Genomic DNA, 13064 nt, shown 5'->3' with positions numbered 1-13064 from the left:
TTTTGCTGAAGAAATGTGACAAAAAATTAACAGATGTTGCTCAGACCATTCAACAGGTTGGGAATCAATTATGAACATTTTTGCTCCTACAGTCATCCCTTACTGCAAACGCATCTTAGGAAACCCTCTCCTGATAAAAATGAAAAAGCATTTCTTTGTAATAGAAGAATAATAAATGATAGCTATCAGCCTGCATTCTTTGACACGGCACCGGTCCACAGAGAATTGAACTGCCACTGTACAGTTATATAAATGTTTAATTTTTTTCATCTTTGGCCACAGTAGGGTTGTCTGGAAATACATTATCGCTGCGGATGCCATCCCTCTCCAATTAGTGTGGCTGGGAGCATGGAATGGGTAGGTGACCTCCACGTTCCCCTCCTCACGGAGTCTTACAGGGTTAACTATGGCCATTTAACAGACTCTATAGAGAATTAATACAGCGATCAGCTTCTCTCCAGAAAAAAAACCCAACACATTCAGTGGCGCAGATGGCAAGAACTCTCTCTCCCCTGTTTGACTCTTTTATGACAGCAAAACAAAGGCCTTTAATGATGTTTACCATGAATTGAATTAAACAGCTGAAGACCAGTTCATAATCACAGCATTTTGTTTTCATATCCTTAAGTCTTTTAGCAGTGGGGCTTCCAGTTGAGCCTCAGCTACAGCTTATCTCAAGATATAGCCAAGTGCCCCGAGGCTCCGCTGCGCCTGAGCACCAAACCGCGGTCAGGCTTCTTAATTGAAAAAGACAGGATGTTTGCATAGGATGTTTGCATCCGTCAGACATTAAAAGCGACATTCTTGCCCAAGTACAAACGATGACTTCGGCTCAGCTGAACTCTTCTGACTTCTTTCCTCTAGCTAATACCAGTCTGGTTTCAGAGCAGGACTTCATCCCTGCTTGTGGGGATGCATAAGAGCTGAAACCCCACTGTCTGTTCAGGGGAAAAGACCTCACCCACTAGCCTGAGTTAATCCCTCATGGGATGCCTGACTAATTGCCTACACACTCCTCTGTCTTTTTGGCAAAATTGCCTGCACAGCACCTGTGCACAAGCTCTGGAGACGGCAAGCAGAGTGTGCAAGGAAGGGTGCACTGGCCGAAGAGGAGTGCCGGCAGGGACCAGCCCCAGGCACAGCACGGGTAATTCTGGCCCTAATCCCAACTCTGTTGCTCGCTCACTGTCAAGCGGGTGCTCAGGGCCGTGGGTTTTCTGCCTGTGAAATAGAGGATAATCCTAACTGCATGATTACCTGACAGGCGTGGCGTGAAGATTAATTTCTATCTACCCAGCACTATGACACCATACAGCATTATTCCCAGCAAGTGCTAAGCATCCTTATTGTGTACCGCTGAGACAGAACCGGAGCCACCAGATGGGACATGCAGGGGTGTGGAGGGGGTGGTGGGCAGTCCCCTAAGACACATGGCAGTGGCTCACCTTGCTCAGGGCCCTGAGACCCCATGGAAGGGACGCTGGTGTTCAGCACGTCGTTGACGGCCGTGTCGCAGTAGAGGCCCCGCTGCACGTCATGCTCACTGTCCGTCTGGTCGCTCTCCTCATGGCCACTGTCCTTCAGACTGTTCCCCTCCAAGTCCTTGAACGTGGAGCTGCTGGGGGAGACACAGCCATGACTTTCTGGGTAGGACAAGGTGGTCCCTGCTGTGCTGCAGTGAGATCTCTGGTGGTGGCACGGCTACCCCGCAAGGACAGATAGGTCCCCTGCCACCCCCAGCACCCAGCAGCGGGGCTGGGACTGCTTCCCCAGCATGGAGAGCTGAGAAAGGGGGTGGAGGTTGGAGGGGCCCTGCTCGACACCTCTGCGCCCCAAAACATAGCATCCAGCCCATACCACATTGCAGGCTGCTTCTGCCCATGGGTATGGGGTGAGCCTGTGGGTCAGGCTGCTGTGGGTATGGTGGAAGCTGAGAGTGAAGCAGGATTTGAAAAAAAAACATTTAAAAAATTAAATAAGCTGTTTCTATAACCAGGCTCCTTAAAGTCATATTACCTCATAAGTTGAACTTACACAGGATCTAAACCTTAATTTTTTATCTTATAGGCCAAATCCTAAACGCTTGAAGTTTGAAAACAAAAGTCTTCCTAGAAACAGGAATTTCTTTTCATTATGACGATGCCATTCTTATTTTTAAAAATAGCCCAGTGACTCTGGGTCCAACTTCACACAGCTTTAAGGAGATCTGATGCGCAGTGGAGCTCCCTGACATCCCCTGCAAGCACAGCCACTGCTGGGGGAATCTGAGAGCTGAGGTGCCCCCAAATCTCCCCCGAGGGTCGAGCAGCTCCACCACCCCACGGCACCCAGCTCCCAACAGCGAGATCTCACCCCAGGTGCCTGGGACGCTGGAGGGATGGAAAAGTTTCATTTCTAGCTGCACATTTCTTGCTTCTGCCCTGCAAGGAGTGATGCCTCATGCCACCCAGCTGCAGGGACATCTCGGGTGGCACGGTCACCCACCCCTCCTTCCACAGCCAGCCCTGGCATGGGAACCCTGCACCCACCACAGGGGATCTACCTGCACTCACGGCCCCAAACTTTCTTGCTGGCTGATTTGATGTGAAATTTCAGTGGAAGAAGGAGCCTGTGGTTCAAAGCCCCACAGAGCTGGAGATTTTCATTACTTTGAAAAGCCCTTTTGTGTCTCCACGGAAACCAATCAGACCACCTACCATCTGATGCTCTGCAAAAGCACGTGAGGGGGAGCTCTGAAATACATATAAATTGGTAAACCTTCAAACGTTACTTTTTAAATAAAGATGTCCCTGTTGAAGCCACTGACTTTGATTCCAGGCGACATCAAAGAATTTTAAGCTAAGAAAGCACTACAAATCTACAATTCATTTGTGTGCACATATATGAGGGAGAGAGGCAGGCAGACAACACAAGAAAAGTACAAATAGATTAATTAAAGTGCAGGATTTGAGGAGACTCATCACCAAAGATAGAAGAGCTACAACATCTTCATAAAGGCAAAGGATGAAAATGATGCCACAGTATGTCACAGAAAATATTTTCTGTTCTTAGATGTCTGCACAATGTTCCTGGCACCCACTGTACTTAAGATACAAGACAAAGGTAGAAAGCAATGGAAAACGCTGTCCTACATGGAGCTGCTGCTCATAATGCGCAGGCAACCCATGTTACAACACATTTATCTTCCCTGCAGTGAACCAGACCGTAATGCAGCAGCCACACGACATGTTTCTGCAGCTGACACTTCTCTAAAGGACAGGCAGGTCTCGGGGAATCGGCAGCAGCGGCATTTCCCAAACAATACAGCCTCGACGCAAGCCATGCTGCAGCAGGTGGGAGCGCCGCTTGTCTTTATCTTAGGTGTGAACAAGGAAAGATTAATAGATTTGTGGCTTTGTTTTTTTCAGGATGCCTGCAGACTCTCTGGTGAGGAGCGGCGTGGTGCAAGCAAACCATCCCTCTTGCAGTTGCATTAGCATCATTAAACATCACGACCCATGCAGGCAAATATACCTGCCCTTCGCTAGCTGAACCCAAGCTGCTTAAACAGCACACTCACAGCTCCCTTACTCCTTGTATTTTTAAGATGTAAACAAATGGGATCTCAGCCAGGCAGATAATTGGATTTTTTACTGCTCAGATCAGATCTCAACAGTTCAGGGCTGGCTCCTGCTCTCTGTTACACCCCTGACAAGCCATGGCTTCTGCAGAGCCCCTGGGCACGACCCTGCTGACGTGGGCATAGCCCCAGCTTGCCCCCACACACCTCGGCCAGTCCCTGGGGTGAAGAGGGGAGGTGGACAAAGAGCTGCCCACCACCTCCTGCGCTCGCATCCTGCGCAGGGAGACGGCCTCCAGCCCTGTGTGGCTGCCTCCTGATGAGTATTGATTGTGCTGTGTCAGCGTCTTTCCCTGCCTCGGAGACAGCTGGGATGCTATCCTAGGGATGCTCACCTCGAGTTTAACACAGGTCGGTGGGGTTCAACCAGCCAATCCCAGCGTTAACCTCCCTGAGACACTGCTTTGCCACCGCTAAGCTGTGAGGATACTTGTGCTTTATCCAAAGGGTTAAATCCCCCAAGGGTAATTGTCAGGTTGCAACTAAACTGATAATTTCCTTTTATCCATGGAATAAAAAAGCCTAGCAAAGTGCTGTTTTGCCTGGGAATTCCAGCTGAAACACTGAGCATGTATTCAACCCAATTACGTGGCCCTAAACAAGATTATTTTTTTTTCTTTCCCCCTGCCTCACATGGCAGGGAGATTTCACCATCCAAATCTATCATTTTATTCCCATGCATTCAAACAGAATAAACTCCATGAATTAGAAAGTTGTCAGGGTAACAGCACTCCACCTAACTTCCCAGTGCAAAGGAGCCAAAGAGAAGAAAAAAAGACTTGCCTTTATTGCAAATCAAGAGCCACGGGACTTAATAGGAAGTAAATACTGTTTTTAAAATCATGATTACTCTTCGCATATTAAAAAAAGCAAGTAGACTATAACGCAGTAAAGAAGAGCATTAAATAATCAGGATTTGGCTGGGCAAACCCAAGCACTTTCAATCAAGCCTACGTACCTTTTTATTAAATGAGCTCTGCTGTTCACGTAGTTGGAATCAAAGGAGTAGTTCTCAGTCTGGAAGGAGGAAAACAAAAAAAAGGGAGATGGTTACACGTCTGACTTCCCCATGCCTGGGAACGGCCGAGTTTGCAGGGCCAGGACAAAAGCCACCAGCAAACTCCACAGGAGAGAAGGAACATCCCACCATGGGGCAGACCCCAGTGAGTGGGACAGAGCTGGGCATGGAAAACTGCAGTCCCCGTCGGTTTTCCACCAGCTTTCACCAAAATAAACAGCCTGACTGGTGACCACAGAACAATTTGCAGAGAAGAAACAATGTGACTACGCTCTGTTACAAAACTAATTGCTTTTAATTCCCTGATGGACTCAGTTCCGTGTGCGTCAATTTGACTGAAAGTTCAAAAGGTATTTTTCTTATTAGTGTATAATTAACATGTTAAAATATTTATTGCATAGATATGTAAATGCCAGCAAGGTAATCCCCTGCCAGAGAATTTAATGCAGGCACTTTTCTTTGTTTTACATCATTTCGTTTGCAGAGACAGTGGGTTCTGTTATCAGTAAAAAAGCAAACAATAGGTGACATGCTTAAAAGTTGGAAGGGAGTGAAAGCAGTGGGGGAAAAGTCAATGGATTTGTAATTTGCAAGCAAAACCCACTAACTCACTTGGCACTTGAAGCTCCGTCTTTTAACCTTTTAACCTCAGATTACAGAGCCTTGGATTTCTGCTGCTTGCAGCAGGCAAGGAACAGAAAAAAGCAACTGGAAAGTGGAGAAGATAGCAGGATGTTACCAGCCAAGAGGCCATGGTGGGAGCTGTGGGGTGGGACGTTGTGAGAGCTGCATGGTGGAATGCAGTGGGAGATGCATGGTGGGACATGGTGGGAGCTACACAGTGGGATTCAGTAGAAGCTGAACGGTGGGACATGGTGGGAGCTGCATGGCCTGCCTTGGGATCCTTCCTGGGCTTCAGGGACCAAGGAGGATGAAGGTCTCTTTGTATGAGTCAAGTACCCCAGCCCATCCATCCATCCACTCAAATCCCCCCCCAGATCTGCAAGGATCCCACCTGGGCTCCCCACCAGCATCACTCCTGGCCCAGGGGATGCCCCTTGCCGCCAACTGACACCCAGTGCAGCAGAAGGGGCACACTCTGCTCTGTCCCTCTTCCTCTGGGCTTACAGCAGTGTCCCCCCAAGACAGGAGCAGAGACAGTCACCTGCCCCAGCAATCCTGTCCTGCCTCCTCTTTGCCACGGCTCCTCCTCGCCTTGGCCCTTCAGCTGCTCCTCTTCCCAAGGAGTCACTCTGGGATGCTAGGGCTTGTTCTTATGGCAATTATGAGCATGGTAAAAATAAATGCATGCATCTTTAATGTCTCAATAAATAAAGGAAAGCAGAATCTGCTGCTAACGTAATCACAACGGCAGGATGCAGGGAGTGGGGCTGCTGCAACAGAACCAAATGTGAAATCCAATCATACCCCAGCAGAGGTTACACAGCTCTGCCAAGATAATAAAGGAAAGGCAGCGTTGGTTAAGTGTGACCTTTTCTGAAATACAGCACAATACCTAATTTACCAAACAGGAGCCTCCCGGAGAGAAACATGCAAGGAACTGTGAGCTGGGGGAGTCAGCCTAGCACTCAGCACAGCTCAGTTATTACTTTCACACAGTAATTACTGCTGGAGAGTCACACAGGAGATTTACTGCACAAACTACTGGTCCCTGCAGTTCCTGCATCCTCAGTCCTGCAGGACGACTTTGATGGTTAGAGCTCGGGAGCACACACATAAAATATACAATGCCAAAGACTTAAAACGCTGCAGAAGATGTCCAGTTTTGTGTTTCTCCATCAGTCCTGACACTGCCAAAACCAGGGGGTAGATGCTACCCCACAGTCTGTCCCCGCCAGCAGCTCTGTGGGTGATCCCAGCTCTGCAAATGTGCTCTGAGGGCAGCCAAGTGATGGAGGGCAGGAGGGATCAGAGCCAGATTCGGCACAATCCCTGCTTGGCAGGGAGCCCCTCCATCACCCTGTGCTGGCAGACATGGGAACAGCTCCAGCAAGCCCAGAGCCTCAGCTGACTCCATCCCCGTGTCCCCAGCCCTGCCGCCATGTCCAGCAGTAGCGTGAGACCCCTGTGCCCACCACTACCTCCACCAGCTTCATCTCTATGTGTGTGTGTGCATCTCAGCCCTGGGAAAACCATGAGAGGAATGGGTGGGTGAGAGGACCCAGAGAGCAAATTTCAATATATACACATAGATCACAGAGCTTTAAATGCTCAGAGCACTGGCACCATACAACGTAGGCATCTGGGGCCAGGGGATACCCAGGGCCATCCGCAGGGAACACTCAACCTATGCCACCAAAACCCCACCACAGGCTGAGGAACCGCCACACATCACATCTCCTGCCGCAGCCCCGATACAGACCTTGTGCTAAATCCCCCTCTGACCAACATCACTGGGAGCTTTGCTATTGATTTACGACCGAAAAAGAAGATCAAATCCTGGCTCAACTGAAATCATTCACCAACGAGCAATTTCCCCATGATTTACGTTTGATGAACTGGTGTACCTTCCTTCCCATGCGGACTCCTCAGACCACATGTCCGCCCTGCTCAGGATGCTCTGCACCATGTCACCAATGAAGAACCTGCAAGTCCCTATGCCAGCAAGTGGGTTCCCGCAGGGTCAGTCACAGCATTCGTTCCCAGGCTTCAAATTCCCCACACCACCAAAAACAGCACGACTAATGCTAATTACTTCCAGATTTTGGACAAGACAAGGAATGACATGGCTACAAGGATGGGAAATGTGTTTCCATCCCAGGCTGGGGGTTTGCACCCTTGGTGAGAGCTCCTGCGAGTGCACAAGGTAGCTTTGCAGTTTATAAGACATCTCCTCAGCCATAGGATTATCCATCAAGGTTATCTCCATGCCAGCTAGGGGATCAAAACAGAAAAATAAAAAAGAAATGAGATTTTTCATGGAGAAGGGGTGCTTTAAAGCTTGCATTATTCAATTGAAGTTCAATTTATTTAATTCTAGTTCATTCTGGGAAATGCTATCACTTATAAACAGGCAAAACAACAGGGAAGGAGAGCATCTCTGACATGTCAACATTTTAATTGGGAAAGGATCCACTCCCTCTCTTAATGAGGCCCAAAGAACAAAGTCAAAGCACAAAAAAAGAGGGAAAAGGTAAGGCTGACTGGTACTGATGAAAGTGTGCTCTTCATAAAGTGTATCATCAAGAGGCCAGCCCTCATCTTCTTCATTATTTTGGCAGAAGCAAACAAACCATTACTTTCTCACTGATCAGCATTGCTCCTATAAAAATCAAAGGGGAGCCCAGGCTTGGGCCCAGCCTTGAGCCCAGCTTCTCCTCTCCACGTCCAGAGCCAGGTACAGCAAGAACTTCCCAAATGGCACTGCCAATTCTTATCTCCTGCTCATCATATCATGAATAAAGGATGCTCATGTTTGTCAGGATCAGACCCTCAGCCTCCATGCCATGAATAAAGCATACATTCAAGATATCAGAAAGGGCCAACTAACACCTAGCATAAAGTCTGTGGTTTCAGCCTGCATTTACCTTAAAGGAAAAGAACCCTGCTGTCCTCCAGGCTTGGGATTTGCTTTCCAGATGCAGGCATGTTGATGTCAATGCCATCAGAGTCCTAGCTCGGCATACAGCCTACCAGTACCTAATTTGAAAAATGCTTTTATTTAACCGCTGCCTTAGCAACACAAATATAACAACAGATACACTCAGAATTGAGCAATCAGCAAGGAAATTTTAAGTTGTGGGGTTTTTTTTCCCGCAGTGGTTGCTTTTGGTTGAGGTCTGCCAATTCCATTAAATTAAAAAAAAAGTGAACAAACATCAGAACAACTCTTCTTGACCTGGACATCAGGTGGGGGTGACTTCCCCCTTAGCAAATGGCCCATTAGCAACAGGGCACTGCTCTAATGACTACTCACTCTCTGCTGCAGAAACAGAAATAAAGCCCAGAGGATCTGAAGGCAATTTCGGGGGAATTAATACAAGTGTCAGTGGGCTGCAGTGACTCAGGGCATGACCACCACTGTGGACTGATGGAGAAATAGAGGATGCTGGCTGGGGTCGGTCCCCAGGGTGGAGTGACATGTGCTGAGCCGTGTCCCTGCCAGCCTGCCCATTTCGCAGCAGATACCCATGATCTGGTTCTTTCTCACTCTTCCCTCTTTTCAGCTATTTCCAATGTGGTGGGTTGGGTTTTTTTACAACAAAACTCTGTGGAGGTGAAAATCCAGCTTTCTTCATTGTGTCCAGCTGCAGGCTCTTGATGGAGGGTTTGGCTCCTTGGTCCACACTTCAGCCCCTCAGCACAGCCCAATCTCTCCCAACCCGAAGTGACAGGTATCCGTCCCTTCACCAGCCTCTGCCTCAGAAGACAACTCTAAAGCACCTCAGCACGGGTTTTTTTGCCCTTCTTCTCACTTCAGGGTGAAAACATTTCTATCTTTCTACAAATTATTGTAAACCTGCTGCAACCTCCTGCCAAAGCATGTAGGGACTCTTCACAAAATCAGCTTCATAAAAATGACACATTTAGCACCACTTTTTCAGGGTTATCCCTTGAGCCTTTTTTTTTCCTCAACGTGCCTTGTTAATAACGCTTGCATGTCACCCTTTATTATTAAAAAACAAAGCAGACCTTTCTCCAAGGCTGCAATGTGCATCTCTCCTTTTGGGTTTCAGAAAATCCTCCCAAACACACAACGTCTCCTCATCCTCAGCATCAAGCTGCATGTCTTCACCAGGAGCACTGGTCTCCTGACCTTCCCTCTGTGCTGCAGGCATTGTCAGGGACAACAGAATTGACTAACTGTTCCCAAAAATCCACAGGGCCTCCCCAGTGGGAAAGACAAGGCTTTTAAGACCGCTTCTCCTCATCCTCCTTTATCCTCGGTCCTGTTTTCCATGGGCCACTCAATCACAGGCTCCAGCATCTGCAATAAAACTGTTGTTGCCTGTTAGGGTATCTCACCAGCACTTAATTCTTACAGTTTGAACTATATTGCTGGTGATATAGAATTCATGCAAATTAAATAAAAACACTCCAGCTGCACTTGGGAAATGGGGAAAATTTCAAAGTAGGGATCAGGTCAAAGAAAGTATGCATCAGCAATGAGGGAAAGGCATAATCATTGAGCAAGCTGCTTATTACCCCATGGGAAATGAATAAGCAGGCTGAAATTCCTTTCTGCCAGGAGCAGGTATGGTACAAAACTCCACTGAACAGCCCCAAAATCTGGCCCCATGGCCCCGAGAGGAACAGCTGGGCTGGTCCTGATGCTCTCATGCCCAGCAACACTGCTGCTTTCTCCTGCATGCCATCGGGAGACTCATCAGATCCAGCTCCAGGCTGGAGCAGATCACAAAGGAAGTCAGGAGAGATTTTCCCCCATTGTGTGTGACGCCACATAATTAGCCCCTGCACTACCATCTGCTGACGAGGACATCGCTGCCTTGAAGCATCAGTCAGAGGCCAGGATCTGGTGCCCGACTCACTTGAGGAGCTCTGCCCCTCTTTCCCCACACCCACAACCGGCTCCGCTCAGGTGCTGATGGCATCTGCAACATCTGCCACCATGGGTGAGGGTCCCGAGCACTGCAGCCATGGCCTGGGAAAATGTAGCAGAAGCCAAAGCAGTATCTCCCAGTTCCTCACTCTCAAATATCAGCACCTCCTGGCATGGTGGGTATCAGAGATGTGAGAGCAGCACCAGCCCAAGGCTTTGGGTTAAACTGTCCTGCAAACTTTACCCAAATATCTACTGGTGCTTCTACCATAGAGGATGTCAGGAAATGCTGATGGACACAAACACACAATCACAGAATCTTAGGAGTTGGAAGGAACCTCGAAAGATCCTCCAGTCCAACCCCCCTGCCAGAGCAGGATCACCCAAACCAGGTCACACAGGAACGTGTCCAGGCGGGTTTTGAATGTCTGCAGAGAAGGAGACTCCACAACCTCTCTGGGCAGCCTGGGCCATGCTCTGTAACCCTTACAGTAAAAAAGTTTTTCCTCATACTCAGATTGAACCTCCTATGCTCCAGTTTGCACCCATTGCCCCTTGTCCTGTCATTGGCTATCAGAGAGAAGAGCCTGGCTCCTTCCTCCTGACACTCGCCCTTTACAAATTTATAAACATTAATGAGGGCACCCCTCAGACTCCTCTTTCTTCTCCAAGTTAAAGAGACCCAGCTCCCTCAGCCGCTCCTCATAAGGGAGATGCTCCACTCCCTCAACCATCTTTGTGGCTCTGCGCTGGACTCTTTCAAGCAATTCCTTGTCCTTGAACTGAGGGGCCCAGAACTGGACACAATATTCCAGATGCGGTCTCACCAGGGCAGAGTAGAGGGGAAGGAGAACCTCTCTCGACCTACTCACCACTCCCCTTCTGATACACCCCAGGATGCCATTGGCCTTCTTGGCCACAAGGGCACAATGAGGTGAGCGATGTCTGCGTCACCCCAAGAAGTCCACCATCTCTCCTCTGACAGCCGACCTGTGCTGTGGCTCAGAAACCCCTGCAGGATCAGGGCCTTTGGAGAGGAGCCGGATAGCCCCATCAGGAGCTCCATGGGCACTGGAGCACAAGCCAGGGCAGAGGGCTGCACCTCTGCTGTGCCAACAGCCCCGGGCAAGATGGAAGGAAAACATGAAGGAATTTGGCTCTTATGAAGGAGCATTTAAGTGTCAGTCACCTGGAAGAGTTCAATAATGCTTTAAAGGATGTGACCTCTGGCATCTCCCTCTGCAGCCATCCCTGCACCCCAGCTTACTGCTAAAGCCTGTAATGCAGGAGACTGCAAACTGTAAACTAGCAATATAGTATCTCTGAAAAAGTAAGTGCATTTAGCATCTGATATTGATGTTTTATAATTAGATGTAATACAGCAGATCATTTTCCTGTCCTTGATCAATGAAACCAGGGTTGGTTTTGGGGTTGGGCTTTTTTGCAGACACTCTGCTGCCTAAACCAAATGGAGCAGTGCCTCGCTCGGTTCAGTGCAGAGAAGAGGATGTGCAAACACAGCATCCATTTAGATTTAGTATCCCCAAAATATAAACAGAATATTTATTTCTGACCTTTTAAGCACTAATTCCAAATTTAATGAGGCACAATGAACATTCCTCAGAGCCAGACTCCATAGCTGTTTAACACCACCGACCCTCTAATTATGACTGCAGCTTAAATAAAGGGCACTCGGTTCTGACGGACATTATTAAACATCGAAGGAACTGAGTCCAGCTTCCATTTTCTCTTCATGAAATAAAAAGCACTGCAGAGAAATCACTGGGAGAGTTCATCCTTTAGCATCACCCTGCTCATCAGAACGAACAGGACTATGAAACCAGATTGTATTATGGCGCAGACATGCCTAATAATCCATGCTGAACTCCTGTTCACTCCTCAAATAAATACAGGCTTTCTCATTTTTTGTCTGAAAATGGATCGGAGGCAGGAGGAAAGGAGCTGTTGTTATGTGATATTTGAAAAAGGGTATAGGATTCGAAACCCAGATTGAATCCTGAGAGCGGCAACACAGAATGAAGCCATAATTATGCTCCTGAAAGCCACAAATAGTGCCACCTGGTTGAATTTGTCAACATATCAGAAATCTACAGTATGGTTATGAAAAGCAAAATTGCAATAATAAAAAAACCTGTCCAACATTCCTAAGGCACCTATAGCCCAAAAGCTCCTTAGTAGCCATGGCATAGGGGCCCCTCCAGCAGCCACTGCCAGGGCATGCACCCACTGTCCTCAGTGGGGCACCTGCTTGGCACCACCACTCCAAAATCAATCAAAGAGCAAAATACTGACCCAAAAGTGCGGGGATGCTTTCTAGGGGAGAACATACAGATGCCTTGGCAGAACTGTGAGCAGCCAGCAGACTGGCGATGCCTCAACAGCTGACCAATGGCCCCCCCAGGGCTGGAACAGGAGGCATTTTGGGGCAGGGGGGCAATGCCTCCTTCCCATGTACCCACCGATGGGCATGGGACCGAGCTTGCTGGCCCCCAGGGCATGGCTTTCTGCATGGTGGAGTCACCTCAATATGCCAAGAAAAAAGGGATATAATTGCCAATAAACCTAATAAAAAGATTTTTTGCCATCACCTATGCACGGAACTTTCAAATGTGTAATGGATCCATGTACGCAGCTTCCAGTGCGGACTGCACCCATCCCTATGTAGTGCAAAAAACAATCTGGATCTAATCAGCAGCCCCAGGGTAATGGGGCATGTCTTACAGATTTGTTAAAAAACCTTTCAGAACTGTCCTTTCCCTGCCTCCTGCCATTAAGAATGAAAACAAATATAACAGAGGAACTTTTTTTTAAATGTTCCCATCACTGGGGCTAAATAAAACTTGTAATTCACCTTCTGGAGCAGCAGGTCAGACCGATGCGTTTTG

The 13064-nt window shown here is 48.2% G+C and overlaps 1 protein-coding gene across 1 annotated transcript in view; it reads right to left on the bottom strand.

The window, feature by feature from the left end:
* Window positions 1–1445: 1445 nt before the first annotated feature.
* The window catches only part of PCDH19 (protocadherin 19), a gene marked incomplete at both ends in the record, with an annotated part of 30361 nt that continues 18742 nt past the window's right edge, over window positions 1446–13064 (bottom strand). The window contains 2 exons of the mRNA XM_010188573.1: window positions 1446–1615; window positions 4578–4636. Coding sequence (XP_010186875.1) covers window positions 1446–1615; window positions 4578–4636 — 229 coding nt within the window. The remainder of the gene's footprint in view (window positions 1616–4577; window positions 4637–13064) is intronic.

The sequence above is a fragment of the Mesitornis unicolor genome, unplaced genomic scaffold (assembly GCF_000695765.1).
Source record: "Mesitornis unicolor isolate BGI_N332 unplaced genomic scaffold, ASM69576v1 scaffold51670, whole genome shotgun sequence".
Classification (NCBI taxonomy): domain Eukaryota; kingdom Metazoa; phylum Chordata; class Aves; order Mesitornithiformes; family Mesitornithidae; genus Mesitornis; species Mesitornis unicolor.
The sequence above is the reverse complement of the archived record's forward strand: the minus strand, read 5'-3'. Positions and strand labels throughout refer to the sequence as shown.